This window comes from Lutjanus erythropterus, chromosome 5 (assembly GCF_056507025.1).
Source record: "Lutjanus erythropterus isolate fLutEry1 chromosome 5, fLutEry1.hap2, whole genome shotgun sequence".
In the NCBI taxonomy this organism is placed as follows: domain Eukaryota; kingdom Metazoa; phylum Chordata; class Actinopteri; order Lutjaniformes; family Lutjanidae; genus Lutjanus; species Lutjanus erythropterus.
In genome coordinates, this window is record NC_139321.1 from 3231605 (window position 1) to 3251629 (window position 20025).

General features: G+C 37.3%; 3 protein-coding genes across 4 annotated transcripts; 1 reads left to right on the top strand and 2 right to left on the bottom strand.

Moving 5' to 3' along the window:
• Nucleotides 1-920: 920 nt before the first annotated feature.
• On the top strand, nucleotides 921-5276 carry LOC146326308 (transmembrane emp24 domain-containing protein 9-like). Of its 2 annotated transcripts, XM_084718541.1 has the most exons (6): nucleotides 921-1084; nucleotides 2092-2192; nucleotides 2556-2681; nucleotides 2832-2978; nucleotides 3676-3791; nucleotides 5101-5276. In XM_084718541.1, the coding sequence occupies exons 1-6, from the start codon at nucleotides 952-954 to the stop codon at nucleotides 5102-5104; spliced, it is 627 nt and encodes a 208-aa protein (XP_084574667.1). In that variant the 5' UTR covers nucleotides 921-951; the 3' UTR covers nucleotides 5105-5276. The 2 variants fall into 2 exon arrangements, with proteins under 2 accessions (XP_084574667.1, XP_084574668.1); XM_084718542.1 differs by lacking the exon at nucleotides 5101-5276 and having other exon boundaries at nucleotides 3676-3795.
• On the bottom strand, nucleotides 4952-12105 carry tmem216 (transmembrane protein 216). The gene is made up of 6 exons (XM_084718543.1): nucleotides 12057-12105; nucleotides 10175-10188; nucleotides 9975-10068; nucleotides 7781-7873; nucleotides 5276-5477; nucleotides 4952-5133 (listed from the first exon to the last, which is right to left on the bottom strand). The coding sequence occupies exons 1-6, from the start codon at nucleotides 12064-12066 to the stop codon at nucleotides 5118-5120; spliced, it is 429 nt and encodes a 142-aa protein (XP_084574669.1). The 5' UTR covers nucleotides 12067-12105; the 3' UTR covers nucleotides 4952-5117.
• Nucleotides 12106-14986: 2881 nt separating this feature from the next.
• On the bottom strand, nucleotides 14987-19297 carry LOC146326310 (transmembrane emp24 domain-containing protein 9). The gene is made up of 5 exons (XM_084718544.1): nucleotides 19121-19297; nucleotides 17759-17859; nucleotides 17521-17646; nucleotides 17190-17336; nucleotides 14987-15821 (listed from the first exon to the last, which is right to left on the bottom strand). The coding sequence occupies exons 1-5, from the start codon at nucleotides 19266-19268 to the stop codon at nucleotides 15672-15674; spliced, it is 672 nt and encodes a 223-aa protein (XP_084574670.1). The 5' UTR covers nucleotides 19269-19297; the 3' UTR covers nucleotides 14987-15671.
• Between the last annotated feature and the right edge of the window lie 728 nt (nucleotides 19298-20025).

The following is a 20025-nucleotide window of genomic DNA, read 5'->3' on the forward strand; positions in this document are numbered from 1 at the left end:
AGTACTTCGCCAGATTAGTCGATATTTGGTATGGGTTGGGGATCAGGGCGAGGGGCTTCTGTCTGACGGGGTCGCAGCCCCGACTAGAGGCGGGCAGCTGCATAGCACCTTAGAGGCAACAGTTAGCTGGAATTATACATGAATAAAATATTGTTAACTGACTGGTGTTTATGGTGCCGTCTAGCAAGGGCGTCCATGTTTAATCATGTAGTCAACTAATCGTGCACATCCCTACTCCCTACTGACTTCGGCAGTAGTTTGATCTGATTGGTTGAATTAGTCTGTGTAGATGTGACGTACAGATGTGTAACAAACCATGTGGCATGTCAGGTTACCCGTGGAGCACACCAGAAGAAGAGTGACTTCACTTCTCTGTTTTAGTCACAGTTACACACATTTCTAACTTCTTACACAGTGATCAGACGATGAATTACAGTTAATGTAAACTCCACCAGGAAGCCAACAGACCGTCTGAGGTCAAACACATTGGATGTAATCAAGCTAACGTAGGCTAATGTTAACTTTAACTTTAACCCGCTGTTTCCTCTCAGCCTCAGAAACATTCTGGGTAAGTCTGTGATGTTATGTCTTTATGCTATTTTATAACATGTATAATGTGTTTTGAAGAGAAACTCCAATTTTCCTTTACATGGACTTTAAAAAAAAAGCCACACCTGTAATTATGACACTGAACAAAAAAGAGCTAATTTATTAATTGTATTATCATTTTATCACAATATTTATGTAAAATATTAGAATTGTTTACATGTATTAGTACAAACATTTTAATTACTTATTTACTTACGTAATTAATTAATTGCACACATATTTGCTTTTCAAATAAATCTGTTATCATTCCGAGTCCATCCCTACGAACTACAACTCCCAGCAGCCTTTCTGACTCCGCGCAGACTCAGTGGCCGTTGGAAGCTGGTGTCACTCAGGAAGAAGATGAAGTCGTGTGTGTTGTCAGTGTTACTCCTGAACACTTTTTCCAACTTCGTTTCATCTTTGTACTTTCACGTCGGAGAGACCGAGAAGAAATGTTTCATCGAGGACATCCCGGAGGACACGAGGGTTTTCGGTCAGTTCAGGACGAAACGACGCTTCCTGTTAGCACCGTAACTTTAGACAACTGAGTTAACTTTAGCTAACAAGCTAATAACAGAGTTGAAAGGGTGATTCATCATGAAACCAGAAATACAACAGTTTGATTTCACGTCTACAGACTACAGACAGTATTTATAATATACAGTATAACACCGTGTACTGTGTTTGAAAAGCGCATACCAAATGCTGTTGGTAGACAGCAAAGAAGTACATTTACTTAAGTACAGTACTTGAGTACAATTTTGAGGTACTTGTACTTTATTTGAGTATAGAGCTTTAACTAATGATAATCTATAAAATAATCAGAAGAAAAATGGTGATCAGTGTTTCCCAAAGTCCAAGATGTCTTGTTTTGCCCTCAACCCAAAGATATTCAGTTTACTGTCATAGAAATCTACAGAAACCTGAAAATATTCACACTTAAGAAGCTGGAACTAGAGAAGTTTTTTAAAATCTTTTTTTTCCCCATAAAAGAATACTTGTACTGATTAATCAATTATCAGAATAGTTGCCAATTAATTTAATGATTGATTTACTTTGTAAAGTATTTACATTTTATGCTCCATTTCTACTACTTCATTACAATTCAGAGGGAAATAATGTATTGTTTAAAAGCTGTTAAACTTATTTATTATCTTTACTTTGCTGATTTTTATTAGAAAAATAAATAAAATTGAATAGTCATGAAAGTGAAAAAATATTAATATGTAATATTTTTATAGCACTTTTTAGAAGGGAAACATTTTTTGCACTGAGGGATACAAGTGAGGGTTTTTTGTAAGCACACTGTTTATTGAGTTTTTCTCATTTAAAAATGTGCTTTTATGTTAGAAAAATGGCTTTTAAAGGGTTAAAATTATTATTTTTTTAATTCAAATTTAACAGTCATGATCAGGAATGAAGTTGCTTAAAATATCTGACTCAGTGAAAGTGCCGTTAAAGTGATGTGTTTGGCACGTCTCACTCTTCATCTCTCTGCAGGTCACTATCAGGTTCAGCTTTATGACAAACAGAGGGGCGACTACCTGCCGGCCAATCAGGACCTCCAGATATCTGTGGAAGTAAAAGATCCTGAAGACAAGGTTTGTGTTTGGTTTGAATAGTATAAAACATTCAGTTAAACCGTTCCATCAGGATAGAGCTGGGCTTTTTTTGTTGTTGTTGTTGCTTTTTTTTTAATTAATTTTATTTTTGTTTTGGTTCGTCCTTTACGTCCTGAGTTTTTAGAAAATGGCCTCCAGAGTGAATAAATCTGAAAACATTCAGCCACGTTCCCACCGCTGTAGGCTGCGATTTGCAGTTTTATTGCTTGCCAACAGAAATGAAAAAGAAGAGATTTAGGCTGTAAATTGAAAAACCATCAGCGTCAGTCTGTTACATCATCAGGATTCTGCTGCTGTGTGTCTCCGTCTGCTGTCCTCTCAGTGTCTCTCTGCTCCTTTCAGGTGATTCTGTCTTGGCTATTCGGCTCAGAGAAAACGTTCAAATTCACATTATACAGAGCAGGAAAACACCAGATCTGCCTACAGTTGAACTCCTCACAGCGCCCCCTGTCTGCTGGAGGCCTTTTGGTGAGAAGACGTGTTTCTGCTCTAACTGGCTGCAACACATCTCTATTTTTCTGCAGTTATTTATTAAATGTCACAGTCCAAACCTCTGAGGGCTGCAGCTGAAAGACAAATGTCCATCCTAACGAACTTCCTGTGGCGTGTTGGTTGCAGAAGGTTCAGCTGGACATCAGAGTGGGCGAACAAACAAACAACTACACTGAGATCGCCGCCACAGAAAAAGTGACGGAGCTGCAGCTGAGAGTCCGACAGATGGCCGAGCAGATCCAACAGATCCTGAAAGAGCAGCAGTACCAGAGGGTCAGTCTCACTCCTTTTTTTGTAACTATTTGTTTATTGTTGAAAATACAGGTAGTGTACAACTGTTCTGTATTCAAAATGTTTTGACAGTAGGTTTCTAAAATAAATAAATGTAAGTGGAGTCACACAACACACAGTCATGCAGACGTTGTCACATTGTTGGCAAGTCAGATTTGGTCACATGTTGATTCAAACCCGTGAACTCAGGATCTCAGACAAGGTGATTTACAGACTGAACCGGGGGAGACATGGTTTCTACACACCTTACAAACTGAAGCAACGACATCAGATGTTAAAAACTGGAACATTTTTATCTGTTTAAATTTAAAACACTTACAAAAGTCACAGTGTTGGTCGGAAATAAATCACACATCTTTCTGCTCGTTTCAGGTGAAACGTCAAATGTTCTGGTGACGTTTCATCAAACACTGAGTTGTGCAAAAAAGGAAAATGTTGTGTGAGATATTAAATATCACTGCAGACTCACTGTTTGACTGATCTGAATACAATCTGAAACACTTGATATCGACCATCTACAGAATGTCTGTGTTGATTTTGGTCGCATTTAAATGAAGACTTGTGGAGATACAGAAGTTAATTGATTTTTTATATTTTGGAAAATATAGAGCGATCAGAAGGAAACAGAATGAGCCGTCAGTGTTTGTGTTCAAAGGTTCTGCGTCTGTTTGGTTCACAGCTCAGAGAGAAACATTTTCGTGAGGTCAACCACAACACCAACATGTGGATCTTCTGGTGGCCCGTCGTCCGCTCGCTCTACGTGGTCTTCATCATCATCTGGATGACAAACTCCTGGTAACTACATCCTCTTCCTCTGTTGACTCCTAACTTCTCATACTCACTTGTACTCCACTACATCCATCAAAACATTCAAAACTACCTTTCAAAAGAAAAACCTAAACTCCACTTGCCACACACAAAGGGAGGTACACACCTGTGTTTGGAGTGGAATCTCGCACTTAAAAAAAATAAAATAAACTAATTATTAATACCAACTCTCACACAAACACTAATTCTAATTTAGTCAACTTAAATCAAAAACATGGTTAAATCAGGCATAAAAAGGGTTCACTATATCGCAAGGACCCCTGTCTCACTTCCTGGTTTAAAAAAGATGCAGGGATTCTGCTCAAACACTGGTAAACTTTATATTTTTTAGACAAATTCATTCAATAATATTGTTATCAGATGTATCAACATGTCGACTCTGTAGCCCTTTATCAAAGATAAATAATTATGGTTTTAAAATGTGCATTTTTATTAACATTAAGAGACTGAGACACTTTAAAAAATAAATGGCTGCTCACTACGACTCTGCTGTGAAAATAAAACAAATTAACATTTTGTCAACTGTGTAAGATGTCAGCTACTTCAGGAATTTATTTTCCAGCATAATTGAAGAGTAAAAATCAAACCCCATCAAAATACAATTATTTCCAATTTTCAAGAATGAGTAATATTCATTAAAGAAGGTTCGATAAAGAAAGAGTAACTTATTTAAAGCTACTATAAAAAGTTTTTAACCGTTTAATACTGATGCCTCTATGTGAGACAAAGACCATCTGTGAGGAGATTTACTCTTTTTATAATTATTCTTAATGTCTGTAAGAGGGTCAGGTCCTCCGTGAAATCAGGTCAAACAAGCCTGTGTTAACATTTTCTCATCAGGTAGTATGTTAGCCAATTAAATAGAAGCAGGAGTAGATTTTTATTGAGATAATTTCATTTTTGACATTGTATTTTGTGGTTATGGCAGTGGTCTTCCAAAGTCAACACAATATTAACGTTCCTTGTAGTAGCTTTAATCTGATGAATCACTTTATTCAAAGTGATGATTTTGTTTGAGGATTGGATTTTTTTTTTAAGGGTGATGATGTCATAAAATAGAGGATTAATGATGGTTTGTCCATCATCATAATTTGTAAAAAAAGGACAGAAAAGACTTAATCTCAGAGTTTGTACATTCATACAGTTTAATAAAACGGACAGTATAAAATATCAAACAGATTTAATATGAAAATAAATTATTTACAAAATGCCATCTGAAAAAAGTTCTGTACATTTTCCATCCACTGTTGATCCTCCCTGCTGCTCTGTGTTTCAGGTGACGTCCAGGACGCTTCAGTAAACTTTGGACCTGCAAGAAAAACATAAAAAGGGACAGACAGTATGAACTTTAAGATTCCCAGATGAAGAAGAATAATTTAAGATTTTCATTGAACTTCGACCATCCCCCCACATCAGATGATGAGGACCAGAGGCCGCAGGACTTTAGTCACCTGGAGAAGGAGGATATGGAGAGGAGTCCGAGCAGAAACTCGAGGCTGTAGAAGGCGAGCAGGACGGCGCTGAGGAGGAACTCGAGCCGCAGGACGAACGTCTGCAGCAGCAGGTAGTAAACAGCCAGTGCAGCACAGGGGAACAGGATGAAGAGCGACACGCACGAGGCCAGGGAGCGCTCACACAGGTTCCCCTTCCAACCTGAACACACACACACACACATTTCACGTGACTCTGCAGCTGTCATGTTAGTTAGCGCTCGTCTCCCTCCACCAAAACATATTTTAGCCATCTAAAAAAATCAATATGAGCTGAAGTGTATGCTGTATTTTCACCACTTTGCCTTGCTGTCAGACAGGGTTTTCTGGCAGAACAAATATCGCTCTCTCTAAACCAACCAGACTCCTTTAACAAAATCAGTAATTTACCTCACAGAACAGAGGAGTTGTTGGTCTACCGCTGCCTCGTCTGTTAGTTTGTTTGTGTTGACTTCAGTGAATCCTACCTGATCCTTGAAAACACAAAGTCATACAGTAACACAAACAAACTAACCTATCGATGCAGCAGTAGACCAACAACTCCTGAGTTCTGTGAGGTAAAATAGGTTTTGGCACAGGGCTCAACAATAAGGACTGCATGTTTGTCCGGGGCAACTAAAATGCCAGGTTTGGTTAGTAAATAATAAAATAAGTAATTTTTCATGCACAGATGGTAGAAAATGCTGGTTTCAGTCTCTCAAATATGGAGATTTCCTGCTTTTCTCTGTTTATCATCATATTAACCTGAATATCTTGGAGGTTTTGGACTCGCAAGAGATTTAAGAACATCAACTTGGGCTTTGAAAAACAGGGATGGACAATCTTCACTGTTTTCTGACATGTCAGTGTTATGTTAAAGCCCGACAGGACGTCCTCAAATGTCTTGTTTAGTCCACATCACAAACATATTCAGTTTACTGTCATAAAGGACCAAAAAAAAAAGCAGAAAATATTCACATTTAAGAAGCTAAAATGATTTTTTTTATTCTTTCTTTTACTCAAACTGATTAATCAATGATTAAATAGTTAGTAATTAATTTAATAATTGATTAATACTTGATTATTTGATTAATAGTTGGAGCTTTAATGACAATTAATCTTTGTTGTTATTTGATAACCGCTAATAAATAGAACAATTTGTACAGGGGAGTGTAAAAATTGACTTTTATTGGGCGAGTTAAACCCTGTCGTTGGTTTGGAGAGAGTGATAGTTGGTTTACTTTAGTAACTGTCTCATGAGGCAAAGCAGTGAAAATAAAATATAAAGAAATACTTGAACTCATTGTGTTTTTTTTCTTTTGTTTGGTGGTTTAAATATGTTTTGCTGCTCCACAGCTCTGTGTTCTACACCAGCAAGTTATGTTAAATTGCCTTTAATGCATCGTTTTTTACACAAGTTTACATTTTGGGCTACCAAAAATGTTCTTTGGCTACCATATTTAGGGACTTGATGGCCAAATTACTACACCAAATTACATCCTATAATTACTGGATAAACGTTTATTCACCACCCATTGACAGCACAGCACTTTCTTTGTTTATACATATATGTGTGTGTGTGTGTGTGTGTATTTTGCGATGAGTTGGTTTTAAATGTCTGTATCATTGAATTCATTCATTCAGTCTCTGACCTGCATCCTTTCCTCAAACAGCTGCACATCTTTGCATCAAACTGATTTGACTCTATGACTCTTGTACATCAGGAGTTTTGCCATTTATTACAAAGTGGCAGAACTAAATTAAAGTACTGGTACTCAGTTGGACAGAAAACTGGTTCTCTGTACAGGAGAGTATCGTCCCAGTTCACGCACTGGTGCAGAAATTTCACCAAAATTGGGGGTCTGCAACCTGCAGCTCCAGATCCATAAGCAGCTCTTTTGTCCCTCTCTGACTGGCTCTTCCTGTGGCTTTATCACATTTATAAGCCAAAAATTGATTCTGTTATTTTCCAATTGTAAAAACTTGTAGCTTATACACTGATGAAAATGTGCATCATAGCCTACATCTACAGCTCGGTGCCTTTTCCTCTATGTTTTGCTGGTGGCTCATTTAGAGTCTCTGTAGGTCATCTACTGATGCCAAATCAGAAAAAAAGAAAAGTCTCAGAGGGAAAAAGGAGAATTTAGTAGTTGCAGCTTCAATTTTTCCCCCCTTTTTTGGCAAAAAATGGCTCTTTTGGTTGCTGACCCCTGACCCAAATGATCACAGTATCTACTATACTAAACTAAAGTGCGTTCAGATGATGCAGCGTTTGGATAAAACAAAAAATCTGTATGTGCAATAAAAAATAACCTGCAGCTGTTGTCCACATGGTGGCAGAAAAGAACCAAACAAATCAAAGATGTGTGTTCATAATGTGTCTCCTCCTCATTTTAATACAATCGGTTACTGTTGTGTCAGAGAGAGAGAGGAAGGTGCTCATGTTGTGTGTTGTACCTCTCAGAATATTTCTGTTTGATGACTCACCGTAAAAGATCCTAAGAGTCTCCAGACCGAGGAAGAGCAGCAGCAGAACCACGTCCAGAACCAGATTATCTGATGGGTACGGGAGTAAAATCCCTGCACACAACAAACAGAATAAGAAGAAGAAATGTTTACATGGATTTGTATTGATTTCTCAAAAGTTTAAACACACTTCCTGAAAACAACAGCTCAGTTTCTCAAAACTCTAAACACAAAACTGAAATTTCTATTTGAGTGAAAACAAAGGACTTTTGCTCAGACTTAAACAGCCTTGGACTTGTCTTGTTGTTGATACATGAGTTTTTAATTTTGTGTGCAGTTCCAGTCATTGTGTGTATACATGTCAGAAAAACTGTAAGATGTAGGAAGTCATTCTGAAAAAGATTCTTTGTAAATTTATCACATAATCATCTCCCTCTCTACTCATCAGGACACCAACTGCCCTTAATTTCTCCACCAAAGCAGAAAAGTTTGATTTATTATTTGAACTGTCAGTGTTTTTTAAATGAAGATTCTTTGACCTGTCTGACAGCCCCGTTTTGTATTTTTATAATTCTAATTATTATACGTTGTAAACACGACTGTGTCTAATGTGCTTAAGATTTATATGAATATACTCGGTGTACGGGATCTGCACTTTGCTTCCCATCATGTGCCAGTTATTAAGTCACTTTAATGAATAAAAACTGAAATCTTTCCTGTTGTTTGAAGCTTCATTTTGTCACACGCATCAATGTTCACACACAGACCTTTTATTGATCTAAAGGGATAGTTCAGGATTTTTTAAACATATTTTAGCCACCTAAAATTGTTGTGAAATTGTTTAATGGTTTTAATTAGTGCTTCTTAAAAATACTGATGTATCAGGGTCCTGGGGGACTTCAATCAAAAGCAGCTAATTCTGCCTGTGCAGTTTTAATAGATGGAATTATTTTATTGAGTTAACATGGGTCCTAATTTAAAGTATCACACACTATCTGAGGGGTGGGGGCGTAGACATATTATACTTGGAGGCCACATCGACTGCTTCTGCGTGTTGCTGCATTACGTCAGCATTGCCGCCATGTTTGACAGGTCAAGACTGACCTGTGAATAAATACATGTAAGTGGGTGAGCTGCAGTTTTTCTAAATAAAAAGTACCATAACTTTTATTTCTCAACCGATCTCAGTGAGTGGTGGAATAAGTGAGGCAAAAATGAAACTTCTTTTTCTTACTCCACCTAAATCATGAACCCACCACTCATTGAGATTGTTTGAGAAATAAACATTATAGTGCTTTTTATTCAGAAAAGTGCAGCTCCACCATTTACATATATTTGTTTACAAGTCTTTACTTAAGGAAAATGGCGGTGATGCTGACATACGAATGCGGCCTCCCAGTATATACTGTATATGCATGGATAGGGGCACCCTGTCAATCACAATTAACTGTAACTTAAATAATTATATTTTTTCTTCAGATGACATTAATGATATAACTAATAATGTTTTGACAATAAATAAGTTTTGCTAGGATGGCTGTTTCTCACAGTCATTTGAAGCCTTTGTAAAATAGGGCTGGGTGATTTATGGTTAATAAATGCTATATTGATATTTTTAGATTATGCTGTGATGTATGAGGTATATCTCAGTGGTTCCCAAAGTGGGAGGCGTCGATTCATTGCGGGGGGGGGGGCAAAGAAGTAATCAATTTATCAAGAAGAAAAATAACAGAGTAATCAACAATGAAAATAACCATTAGTCACAGTCCGCATCATAATATTCTGGACCAAATACCTTATTATAGATATCGTGGCAATATTTTAATATCAACACAAAATATAAAGCTGCAACAATCCATCAATTATTAAATTAATCACCAACTATTTTGATAATCTATTAAATGATTTGCATCATTTTAAAAACAATCAATTTGATAAATAATAATCAGTCAGATCTAAGACAATATCTAGTCTTATATCAAAATAACACTATATTTTTTATATATTTTGATAATCCGAACTATCCCTTTAATATTAAGACTAGTTTGACTTCATCTTGATGTTTTGTTCTGGGATGAATGTAATGTCAAGGCTTGTCCAGCAGATGTCACCATACCGACTGCATCCAAACTGAACTACCTTTAAAGGAAGCCTCGGTGCTTCTCTGATCACTGATGATGTGGTGCAGATGTGTGAAGGTGGAGCAGCTTCTTACCTTTATAGATGAACATGAGGATCTCTGCCAGGTAGAAGGCAGCAAAGTACCAGCTGTTCAGGTAGAGGAGGACCTGCAGAGGAGTGGACGAAAGCTGAAGAAGATCGGAGTCAAGGACAACAGAGAAACACGTCTCTCTCTCACACACACAGACACACACAGCTCACTGTAGCCCTGCATCAATTTCATGTGAAGGATACGATTGGTTGGCTCCCTGCAGACAAAAAGAGAAAACACTGCTGTTAGGGAACAACTGAGAAATGAAACCTTTAGTTGAAAATGAATAAAGCAGCTTGATATCTTAACATTTATACTGTTACATTATTGAGAGCAGTTTTCCTAAAATGAATCATTTAACAAGGCATCATTTAACAGTTTAACTATCTAGTTTGAGGTGTTTTTTTTCCGCTGAACTTGAAATAACACAAAAATTACAAATTAAAATAATGAGCAGGATGAGGAAAAATTCCAGCAAGAGCTTATTTATTATTTTTTCATGTATCTTTTATGTCAAACCACACATTTTGTTGGAGCCACAGTAATATTTTTTATTTCTTTTGTTTCTTGGTTAATTAATTAGAGATAATTATATGTAAATAGAAATGCAGTTTTGTTGTTTGTACACAGGGTGGAGCACTAGAGCAGAAACACAGGTAATATCAGGTGAAGAGGATGAGCAGCAGGTGTGTGAACAGGGGCAAGCAAACAGTTTTTTGACCGTGTGTGGCAGCATGGAAGTTTGTTGGACAATGTATTGGAACTGAAACTGTTAAATGGATACTTGCCTGTGATGGAAACCTGTCAGAGAAAGAATAATTGACGTATAATGGTTTACCTGTGTGAAGGTGAGCACATGTGAAAATAAATGGGTCATCGCATCCAAAGAGACCAGTGTATTGGACATTGGTTTATTGTAGTTGACAAGAACACGCGTCCGAATAAGTTCTCCCTGTCCACCCCTCAATGGACTTAAACGTAAATGTTCCAGTTTTTATTGAAAGACTCTACACATTTGGAAAACATCAATATAAATTAAAAGAAGATTAAGTTGATTGAATGTAAGAGCTGATGGGCTTCAAGGATTGTCATTATTGACTTGGTTGTTAAAGACAAACATTCATATTTTGTATACTGAGATATTTAGTACTGTGTCCTTGATGCTGTCATTATCACTCAATCCTGTTTTGATGATCCCGTCAATGTCACCCGTATTTTATGTGATTAAAGGTATAATGTGAAACATTTTCTTTAAAAACAATGTAGACACTCATGTTAACATAATCCTTTTCAATCATCACTTATAACCCAGTAGGAGTGTGTGGTGGTATCTGTATCCGTGGAGACTCTGCACTCTGAATAATTATTTTGCTGTGCTCTTGAAGCCTTACAACCCAAAACACTGGTATTTTACGTCCAGGTGGTATCTATATGGTATGTTTACGAACAGCTCGGATAAATCCTACTGATTCTACCTTTAATTTGAACGCTTTATTGAAACTGGTAAAATGTGTATTCACACGCAAAAATGTCACCCAATCATGATCATGTCACCTGTTACCAATTAACCTGTTGAATGTTCCAAACAGGTGGTTTTCAAGAATTCAACAACTTTCAGTCTTTTGTTGCTCTTGAACAACTTTTTTGGAACATATCGCTGGCATCAAATCCAGAATTAAGAACAATAAAGTTAATCGATTGAACATTAAATATCTTGTCTTCGTACTGAATTCAACAACTGTGTTTCAGAGGGTTTAACGCTAATTAAATTCACCCGAACAAACTTCAGACATGGTTCTCTGGAGGCTTTCTGCGGCTTTAGCGTTAATTAACTAGCTAACCAAATGTCTGGCGGCTCCGTGTATCCAGGTCTGATAAGCTGCCTCTTAGCTTCATATGCTAACAGTGGCTAACTTCATTGATGCAGACGGAGGTTCTGAGCTCACAGTCGGTCTGTTTCTCCCCAGAAGTTTCTGTCACATAGTTTATCATGAACCGCAGTCACAGCTGTCAACACTTCAATGCACAAACTGTGTTAGTTTTTATGTCTAAATGTTTACTTAGCACAAATAATTTGTCACTTACCAGGCGCCATGTCTGATTGCCATGGAAACAGCTTGAGAAGGAAGTGCCTCCTGTCTCCTTCGTGTGTTATTTAGCCGAGCAGGTTAGACTTGCTGCCCTCTATAGGCTGTATGTGACACTGCAACCCCGAGTCCAAAAATAGTTGGGCAGCAGTGAAAAACATAAATAAAAGGAGAACGCACTAATTTTCTACCTATATTAAAATAGATACAACGACAGTAACTAACAAATAATAAACAATAGCCATTCACAGTTTAATTGTATATCTATATTTTTTTCTGCTATATATTAGTGAACATGTTTGTATGCCAATATATTTCTTCTTTAGTATTGTGTATATTTAAAAAAAAATCACATCTTATTACTGTATTTTTTTTATATCTATCTCTTCATTATTATTCTATGTTTTATTACTTACTTGTTGCTGTTACTTACTGACTTTCATGTTTATATTGGAGAATTACAGTTTTTCACACAAGTGCACTTGTATAACCGGTGTGATAATTAACATCCTGAATCTTGTCTGCATATTACCTGCAATCATTCAAATTCTGAGGGAGAAACACTGAAGCCATATTTTGTTGACCTAATCGTCATCAAATTCAAATGTATTGAGACAAAAAAAAAAAACAGGATAAATAGTTTTTTGCTTCATGAATAGTGAAGAAAAATAAAAAAGAAAGAATAATTAGAACAAAAACAATAGGAGTCCACACCGAGCTACGCAGCTTGGACTCCACCTTCCAGACCAGATCAACACAAAACCTTTAAGTTTTTTACTTTAGGAATCAGGCATAAATATTTTTGTATCAGTTTGAACTTTATTACATTATTTTGCAGTCACATTTCTTTTTAATATTTTTAGATACAGCCTGGAAAAACACTCTTAAAGGTGACTTTATAAACTGGGTTTTGGTGGAGAAAATTACAAACAGTCAAACCTTTAGACCAAATGTGACAAAACTTTATTTTGAGTGCAATTTTAGACAGAGTTCACATGGACAGAATCTCTAAAAAATAAAATAAATTCCAGCCCCTCTTCCAGCCTAAACCAACTGATTTCAATTCTAACCCAGGAAACAATTCTGAAATCTGAAATCTACCAGCAACATAAAATAATTTCACACAAACCACCAGAGATAGGGAAGGAATAAAAATGAACTAAATCTTTATAGCTGAAGAGGTAAAAACTTTAAAGTAAGAACAGACCCACAGTGTGGAACATCTGCCATCTTTATTTTTAAAATCTGACCACCGATGGACCTTTTCAGGTGTTTCACTCCCCAGATTCAGATTTATTCCACAGGTTTCTATTCACCGAGGATCTGAAAGCATTTCACTGCTTGTTTCTCACTGAGCAAATTCACCTGGACGCGGAAGATTCACGTCTTTGTGGCTTGTTTCTGTCGGAGGACAAAACTGAACTGAAAGGTGAAAAACCTTGAGGTAAAGATCATCCGATTAGTCTCAGTGACGCGGTGATGGGGCAGGAATTTTCTGAGGCGTTTTTTAATATTTAACACTTTTCTTCAGCGGATCCACTCAGTGTGGCTTTTTAGCTATTTGACAAAGCATCAGTTGAGAGTTCAGTCACTGAAATCACTGACAAACGCTACGAGCAGGGAGCAAAAGGTTGTTTTATTTGAGTCCTGACTGTTGCCCCTTAAATACATGTGATGGTTTCAGGTCAAAGCAAACAGCTTCTCCTTCAAGCGAGTGGTCTCTAGTAAAGAAAAACTATTCAAAATGATCAAGACGAGCAGTGTTGGAGCAAACAGATCCGATTCAATGACTGGACACCTCAAGATCTAAAGGCCCCTTCTTAATCAAAAAGTTCCAGGATCAAATCTCAGGAACCAAAAGTCCCCTCTGAACGTTCATGTTTGCGTTTCTGCCACATCAGAAGAAGATTCGGCACATTAAAAAAGGACGAAGGCGGCGTTCGAATGGAGCCAAATGATCAGATTATTCTTTCTGTACCTCCACCAGCCATAATCAAATGAAGAGAAACATACATTCAGTTTGGACACAGTAAAAATGTTGATTCACTCACACGCAGTAACAAACAACACAGTCTCATTTGGTTTGGATTTCACACAAACTGCATCTGAAAGCTGAGAGTAACGTCACAAATACTAAAATATGAAGCCTTGATATCACTCCGGTCAATATTTTTCAGTGTGACCAGTCAAAAATGTATTTTATGTGCTAAGAATCATGTGTGAACATGTCACCCAATGTAGAACAACTGCATCTGTTTCTGGATCCTTAAAAGGATGTTTCAGAGTATTTAAAGTAGAGTTGTATGAGTGTACACTATACTTAGAATATTTTCCCACTTTACCTCAATCATTTATTGACAGGAATCTACTGTTATATAAACTATATATCTCTCTCTCCCAAACAACCAAACTCCATTAACAAAAACAGTAATTTTACCTTGCAGAACATGAGAGTTGTTGGTCTACCACTGCCTCGATCTGTTTGCCTGTGTTGTTGGGTGACTTTGGTCAATCTGAAATAATCCTTTTTAACACCACAGTCACAGAATAATTCAAACAAACACACAGAATAAGGCAGTGACAGACGAGCAACTGGGTAAAATGACTGTTTTTGTCAATGGAGTCTGGTTCATTTGGAGAGAATGATATTTGGCAAAAAGGCTGTGATAAGTACTTTTTAAAACCCCACTTCTGTCTGAACTATAACTTAAAGAGCTCTGATATACTTGATTTTTAGCTACAAGTTTATGCTAAAATGTTGTATACAAGACAAATCCTGTTTTCCTTGTAGCATTCATATTGTGCTTCCTCAGAAACAGAAACTACACGTCCAAATGACGCCTGAACAGTTGCAGTATTTCAGAAACAAAAACAAAGGAAAGTTCGGAAGAGAATTAAAAAAAAAAAGCCCTCTTTTCCACCATCATCTCAACATTAACAGTTTATTATTGTCATTGGGTGTGTTGCTACTTTTAGTTGTGTTCACACTGCAAGAGCAGAGCTTCCAGATTAAAATGTTCCTGTGAGATGTTTAAGGAACAGGAAATATATTTTACAGATTGACAAGAATTTCTGCCCTCATTCAGAGGCCAAACTGATTTTTCACATAAATCAGTTGAACAACATCTCTGGTGGCCAGTAACACATCATGTACTCACAGTTGTGAGTAACAAGGAAGAAAAAGGGCTAACTCATACAAAAACACGTCAAATACAACACTCAGTCTGCCTGGTTTAGTTCGTTTGTTCCGACGCTGCAGAACACAGTTTTGTGGTGTCAACAGGACAGTAAGTATGTATAGAAAACATGTGTAATAAATAGAGATAGAGTCACATTTTCCCTGATAGTCGACTGCACATGTGAGGGGCTCATTACAAACAGGGCTGGTGAGGAAACAAAGAGAACATTAATAATAATCTAAAGATGTTTTCAAGCCGAATCGTGCAGCTGGGTTTCTCTGCGTCCCGTCTCCTCAGCAGTTTCTCCTCTGGCAGCAGCGACCGCCGTCGCCGCCGCTCAGTACTGCATCAATCAGTAGAGACCAAGCACACACTCACACAAACATCCAAACACACACACACACACTGACTCACACTCTCCCCCAGGAGAGAAGTTACACCAGTTTCTTGGCCTCGAAGAAGCTCTTGAGGTGTCTCATCTGCCAGATGCCGATGGCCACCAGGATGAGGGTCTGGACGATGGACCACCAGAGGACCCGCTGGTTGGTGCTCTCACTGGTCTGACGGAAACGCTCCTCACGATACTGAGAGAGGACAGGCAGACAGTAGGGGGCGCTAAATAACTATAGACACCATACAGAACTAACAATATGCAACAACAATAACCAATAAACAATATGCACATTTGATACACAATAAAAAGGTGCTGAATAAATATATTAATCTGCATGTTGCAACACAGGTGAGTGTGCTGCAGAACCAGAGAGCAGCTCACTCCGCTCTGAGTCACACAGACTCTGCCTCCACTTGTTAACTTGTTGACCTTCTGCAGTGTCTATTCATGGACAGACTGTAACCGTCACTGTACATTTCCTGCCACTAGACAACTCCACAGCTAAACTTTCCCTCTGCTCTGACAGACAGCTACAAATATTTTCACAATTAATTGTTTGGTCTATAAAATGTCAAAAATTGTGAAAAAGTTACGTTTTCAAATTGCTTCTTTAGTCAAACCAACAATCCAAAACCCAAGTTCTCAACAGAGTGCTGCAGGGACATTTTTCTAGGCCAACTGAGACGTTAGTATCACTCTGGTTCCCTCCACAAGAAGCCAGAGAGATTTTTCCACTGGATTTTGGATCAGTACAAAAAAAATAGCAAAAGTTTATGATAATGACATCTTTTGTTCAGCAAGACAACCTTCAAAAATCATAAAAGTGGCATTTAATTGTTGAGTGTAAATGCAACCCCCAGATGTAAAAAGCTAATTTCAGCCAATAAAAAAAAAAAAACCTACAGGATGGTCACATGACTTCAACATCACCACTAAGTGACGTTAGCTGCAGCGGTTTATAAAACACGTAAAAGCTTCCAAATTCATAACTGGAGTATTTACTGGCATATGTGATTTTAAAATGAAACACAAAAAATCTCTTAAGCTTGTCTTAGCCACAGAACTTATTTCAGGCATCTAACCAAACCCCACTCAAAACTCCACAACCACATTTACTGTCATAAATGACAAAGGAAAGCAGCAAATTGAACAAATGTTGAACATTTTTGCTTGAATAATGACTGAAACGATTAATCAATTATCGAAATAGTTCGCAATTGATTTGCTTTTTATTGACTAACTTACACGTTGCAGCTCTAACCCTCCTACTGCGAGCCTTCACCAACACAACACAACAGTTCCACAAACCATGACTCCTTTGCACCTTTTAGTTCAGCAGTCTATGAAAACAGTGAACAGTACTTGTCACCGGCTAGCTAAACAAGCAAAACCACTTTCAACTGTGTTGTATTTTTGACCCATCAGATTTTGACATATTCTCTTATTTATAAAAGAACACAAATCATGAAATGACTGCAACAACATAAATGTCCCTTCAAACAAGATGCTAAACTTTAAAACCTCAACTGTACTCTGTTTAAGAAACACAGAGACTGACCCTCTGGTAGTTCTGCTCCTTCTGGATCTGGTCCACCTGCTCCACCAGCTGTCGGACTCTCAGCTGCAGCTCCGTCAGTTTGTCTTTGGCAGCGATCTCAGCATAGTTGTTGGCGTGTTCGCCCACCTGGATGTCCAGGTGAACCCTCTGCAACACGAGTTCAGCAGTGAGTAATTAAGTAGCAACACAAGTACTTAAGTTCCAAACATTCATATTGTCATGGTGTCAGTGTTCAGTTTGATCTGAAAGCAGCTTTAAATCTCCATGGTAACCAAAAGACTAAATGTGTCATGAACTGAATCTTTGTCTACTGTGTGAAGCGTCTCCTCACCAGCATGCCTCCAGCGAACAGGGAGAACTTGGAAGAGTTGGAGTGCAGACAGATCTGATGCTCTCCAGGTGTGTGTGATGTGAAGGTGAACCTCCCCTCGGAGCCGTACTGCCGGGACAGAATCACCTGCAGGGAACACAGAGAAGAACACACAAACCAGTTATATCAGGGGCAAACCAGTTCAATGATAAGGACTATACAGACGCTTCTGCTGTGCTTGATGAATCTTTTGGTTCACCTTGTCATCAGGGTCTTTGACTTCCACAAACATCCCCAGACCCTGTGTGGCTGGGAGGTACTCTTCTCTCTGTTTATCATACAGCTGAGTCCGATAGTTCCCTGCAGAGAGAGACACGTGTGTCATCGTTAGACATTTTTCATTTCTAAGTGTAATCATCAATCAATAACAATAGCAATAAAATTCAAGCACTTTCAAGGTAGTTAAAAAAAAACTTAACCATCACATCTGATTTGTTGCTTTAAATGAACTGCAAATTTCTTCATACCCAGAACAGTCAATGTATATTTAATAAGTCATTTTTCATATTTTACCAGCTGTTCATATAAACTTTAATCGTATGTCTTGATCACGATTATTTAGTGCTCACTAATTACACCAGGAAATTAGTGCTAGGATAATTTAATTTCAAATATTTAGAGATTTTTTGTTTACATGAGTGATTGTGTCAATGAAACGCCAAATGTTTTTCAAGGAGTACCCTATATTAAAATTGAACCATATTCCGATCTAGAGCTGCAACTAACAATTACTTGGGCGTAACAAAATCCCCAAATACTACTTGAGTATCGTGATATTATGTTTTGTGATTCACTATCGATTCTCAAAACACACTGTATCATGATGCATTCAAAGACTCATGACAATGGTTCAATGTGTCGTGATTTTACCCCCAACCAGTAGAGAGCAATGTTATCTTTCTTCACTGTTCTGATTGCCCTACAAAGAAATCTATTTTATCTCTAATTTTATGCAAATAGTTATGTGTTCTTTGCATTATGACAGTTTTCCGAGAATTACAGTACTGCAATATATTAATCCTGATCCGTGTATCAGGATATTTATCAAATTGTCAGATTCTTACCAATACACAATCCTTATAACTACTTCTATGTGTAGTAATTTGTGAGGTACTTACAATACTTTTGAAAGAAGGCTAGTAAGTGTGTTTACTAAATTTCAGTAACTTGCACAACAATGGTTAAATGTGACCTTACTACTGTTTATTACTCTGCATGACTTTAATGTTGTGTTGGCCTCGCGTGTCTCACCAGAGCGAATTCTTCTGTCAATGCGACAACCAGAAATGTCGCTACACTATGTGACCTGAGGTGGAGTATTACTTAAGATTAACCGCTGAGGAAACCTGAGAATATTTAAGGTGGTTCGGTGGTTTCTAACGTTAAACACTCTGACTGTCTTTGTGTGTTTCATTCCTGTGCTGAAAATCAGAACCGTCTCTGTGGACAAGACAGACAACTTGAGCTCAGTTAGCCGATTAGCTAACTAGCTAAAGTTGGTGAGCAGAGTTAGCAGTTAGCATTAGCCGGTGACTTCGTCTCACCGCTGACTGACACTCACCGATAATCATGGTCTCGTCCGGGATCTCCTCGATGAAACATTTCTTCTCGGTCTCTCCGATGTGGAAGTACAAAGAAGAAACGAAGGTGCAAAAAACGTTCAGGAGTAAAACTGCCAACATACACGACTGCATCCTGACAGACACCATCTTCCTGCCGGGACAGAGTGCGACTGAGCATGCGCGGACACAGCAGTGCCACGTAAACCATCGCTTGAGTTTGGCCAATCAGCGCCCCGTAAGAGGATGCCGGGCCTTGTAGTTCTTGACATTTTTGGGACATGTCATTATATTACATTTACTACAATTCTTTATAAAATATAGAGTCATAGGTGTGTCATCAAAAAGAATAAAACTAAGAAAATAATTTATATATAAATATTAATAAATAATAGAAATATGAAGACAAAATAAAAATCAAAATAATTTATTTTCGCATTTATTAGTTCATGTATTACTTTATTTAATGCATAAATTCATAAATTCAGTTGATTGACTTGGTCCCTCAAGGAATAGCAAAAGAGGAAAGAAAAATAAAAGTATGAAAATTAATAAATAAAATTATTATATATATATGTATGTATATATATATATATATATATATATATATATTAACTGTAAATTAGGCCCGAGGATTTACTTATCTATTTATGTTTCTTTTATTTATTTCTCTTTACATGCCCATATTCTTTCTTTTTTCATTCATTGCTTTGTTTATTTTTCACTATATTTCCACATATTTTATTTACTTATTTATTATTTAATTGTTCCTCTTTATACTATGGCATTTTCATTTACTTATTTTGCTTGTATTTATGTTTCTTTATACTTCCATTCTTTTTTTAAATTTATTGACTTGACTCCATAACATTGTAGTTGACCAAACAAACTTTCCACTACGCAAAAC

Excerpts from the sequence above, each read along its gene's own strand:
- LOC146326308 (XM_084718541.1), top strand. The coding sequence starts at position 952 with ATGAAGTCGTGTGTGTTGTCAGTGTTACTCCTGAACACTTTTTCCAAC. Across the intron at positions 1,085-2,091 it reads GGAGGACACGAGGGTTTTCG|GTCACTATCAGGTTCAGCTT; the intron begins GTCAGTTCAGGA and ends ATCTCTCTGCAG. Across the intron at positions 2,979-3,675 it reads AAGAGCAGCAGTACCAGAGG|CTCAGAGAGAAACATTTTCG; the intron begins GTCAGTCTCACT and ends TTTGGTTCACAG.
- tmem216 (XM_084718543.1), bottom strand. Across the intron at positions 7,874-9,974 it reads CCTCATGTTCATCTATAAAG|GGATTTTACTCCCGTACCCA; the intron begins GTAAGAAGCTGC and ends TGTTGTGTGCAG. Across the intron at positions 5,478-7,780 it reads GACTCTTAGGATCTTTTACG|GTTGGAAGGGGAACCTGTGT; the intron begins GTGAGTCATCAA and ends GTGTGTGTTCAG.
- LOC146326310 (XM_084718544.1), bottom strand. The coding sequence starts at position 19,268 with ATGGTGTCTGTCAGGATGCAGTCGTGTATGTTGGCAGTTTTACTCCTG. Across the intron at positions 17,860-19,120 it reads GGACGAGACCATGATTATCG|GGAACTATCGGACTCAGCTG; the intron begins GTGAGTGTCAGT and ends CTCTCTCTGCAG. Across the intron at positions 17,337-17,520 it reads TGTTCGCTGGAGGCATGCTG|AGGGTTCACCTGGACATCCA; the intron begins GTGAGGAGACGC and ends CTCGTGTTGCAG.